Source organism: Sinocyclocheilus anshuiensis, unplaced genomic scaffold (genome assembly GCF_001515605.1).
Source record: "Sinocyclocheilus anshuiensis isolate Anshui unplaced genomic scaffold, SAMN03320099.WGS_v1.1 scaffold364, whole genome shotgun sequence".
In the NCBI taxonomy this organism is placed as follows: domain Eukaryota; kingdom Metazoa; phylum Chordata; class Actinopteri; order Cypriniformes; family Cyprinidae; genus Sinocyclocheilus; species Sinocyclocheilus anshuiensis.
The window spans coordinates 505213-506854 of NW_015555735.1; the positions used below are offsets into that span (position 1 = coordinate 505213).

Below are 1642 nucleotides of genomic sequence, written 5' to 3' on the forward strand. Positions count from 1 at the left end.
CAGAGGCCCCGCCGGGGTAATGAGGGAAGGCGCACCGGACACCGAGGACTGGGGTCCTGACAGGAGCTGGACCTGCTGCGGGTGCAGAGGAGACGGGCTGTACTGCTGGGGCTGGCGGTGCAGATGAGCGTTCTGCTGGGAGAGAGGAGCGATGGGAAATTGCATCGGAGGCGGCTGAGTTTGTCCACCGATGGTACTATATGAGGTGGGCGCCACTGTAGACATGCTGACTGATACTGGAGCGGTCAAAGGGGCTCCGGAAAACCAACCCGATGAAGCTGTTGTCTGCAAGATACAAACATTCTTTACTTATTACAATTATTATTTACTTATTTACAATTTTTATTATTACAAATACCAGTTAATACACTCTCAGAAAAAAAAAGGATACAAAAGCTGTCACTAGGGCGGTACCTTTTCAAAAGGTACACTTTTGAGTGGTTTAGGTACTAATATGTACACTCGAGGTACTAATATGTTCCTTTAAGGTACCAATATGGACTATTTATTTAGGTACAAAGGTGTATCTTTTGAAAAGGTACCACTCTAGTGACAGCTTTTGTACCTTTTTTTTTCCTGAGTGTACACATGAATCCAAAAGTCTGTTATATTGAAAAATAAAGATTTAAAATTCCATTTAAATTTGGAAATAAAAGTGGTTGCTAAGGTGTTGCTATGCAGTTTCTAGGGTTCTCTGGGTGGTTGCTAAGGTGTTACTATGCGGTTGCTAGGGTGCCCGGGGTGGTTGCTAGGGTGTTGCTATGCAGTTGCTAGGGTAATTGGGGTGGTTGATAGGATGTTGCCATGTGGTTGCTAGGCTACCCAGAGTGGTTGCTAGGGTGTTGCTATGTGGTTGCTAGGGTACTGAGGGTGGTTTCTAGGTTGGTTTGGCTAGTTGTTAGAGTGTTGCTATAAAAACACAGACAGACAGACAGACAGACAGATATACAGATAGATAGATAGATCAGAATCAGAATGAGCTTTATTGCCATGTATGTTTTCACATACGAGGAATTTGTTTTCATGACAGAAGCTCCACAGTGCAACAGAATGACAGCGACAGAACAAAAACAGATAATAAAATAAAAATAAAAAAATAGAACAAGTAAATAAGGAATAACAATATATAAATTGACAATTGTATGTGCAGGTATATTACAATAGACAGTTTGTATGTACAGGTATATTATGTGCAAATTTGAGGTGTAGACTAAGTATGTGTGTTAGATAAATAAGTGTATGAGTGTATAAATAGTGTTGTGTGTTCCACAGTTATTGTCAAGTGTTCATGAGATGGATTGCCTGAGGGAAGAAACTGTTCCTGTGTCTGGCCATTCTGGTGCTCAGAGCTCTGTAGCGTCGACCAGATGGCAACAGTTCAAAGAGGGAGTGTGCTGGATGTGAGGGGTCCAGAGTGATTTTGCTAGCCCTTTTGCTCACTCTGGATGAGCACAGTTCTTGGAGAGAAGGGAGGGTTGTACCAATGATTCGCTCAGCAGTCCGGACTACCCTCTGTAGTCTTCTGAGGTCAGATTTGGTAGCTGAGCTGAACCAGACAGTTATAGAAGTGCAGAGGATGGATTCAATGATAGCAGAGTAGAACTGTTTCAGCAGCTCCTGTGGCAGGTTGAACTTCCTCAGC

At 43.1% G+C, this 1642-nt stretch overlaps 1 protein-coding gene across 1 annotated transcript in view; it reads right to left on the minus strand.

Moving 5' to 3' along the window:
• Positions 1-1642, minus strand: part of wnk3 (WNK lysine deficient protein kinase 3) — a 48592-nt gene that overhangs the window by 1120 nt on the left and 45830 nt on the right. Inside the window, exon 25 of the mRNA XM_016466491.1 lies at positions 6-285. Coding sequence (XP_016321977.1) covers positions 6-285 — 280 coding nt within the window. The remainder of the gene's footprint in view (positions 1-5; positions 286-1642) is intronic.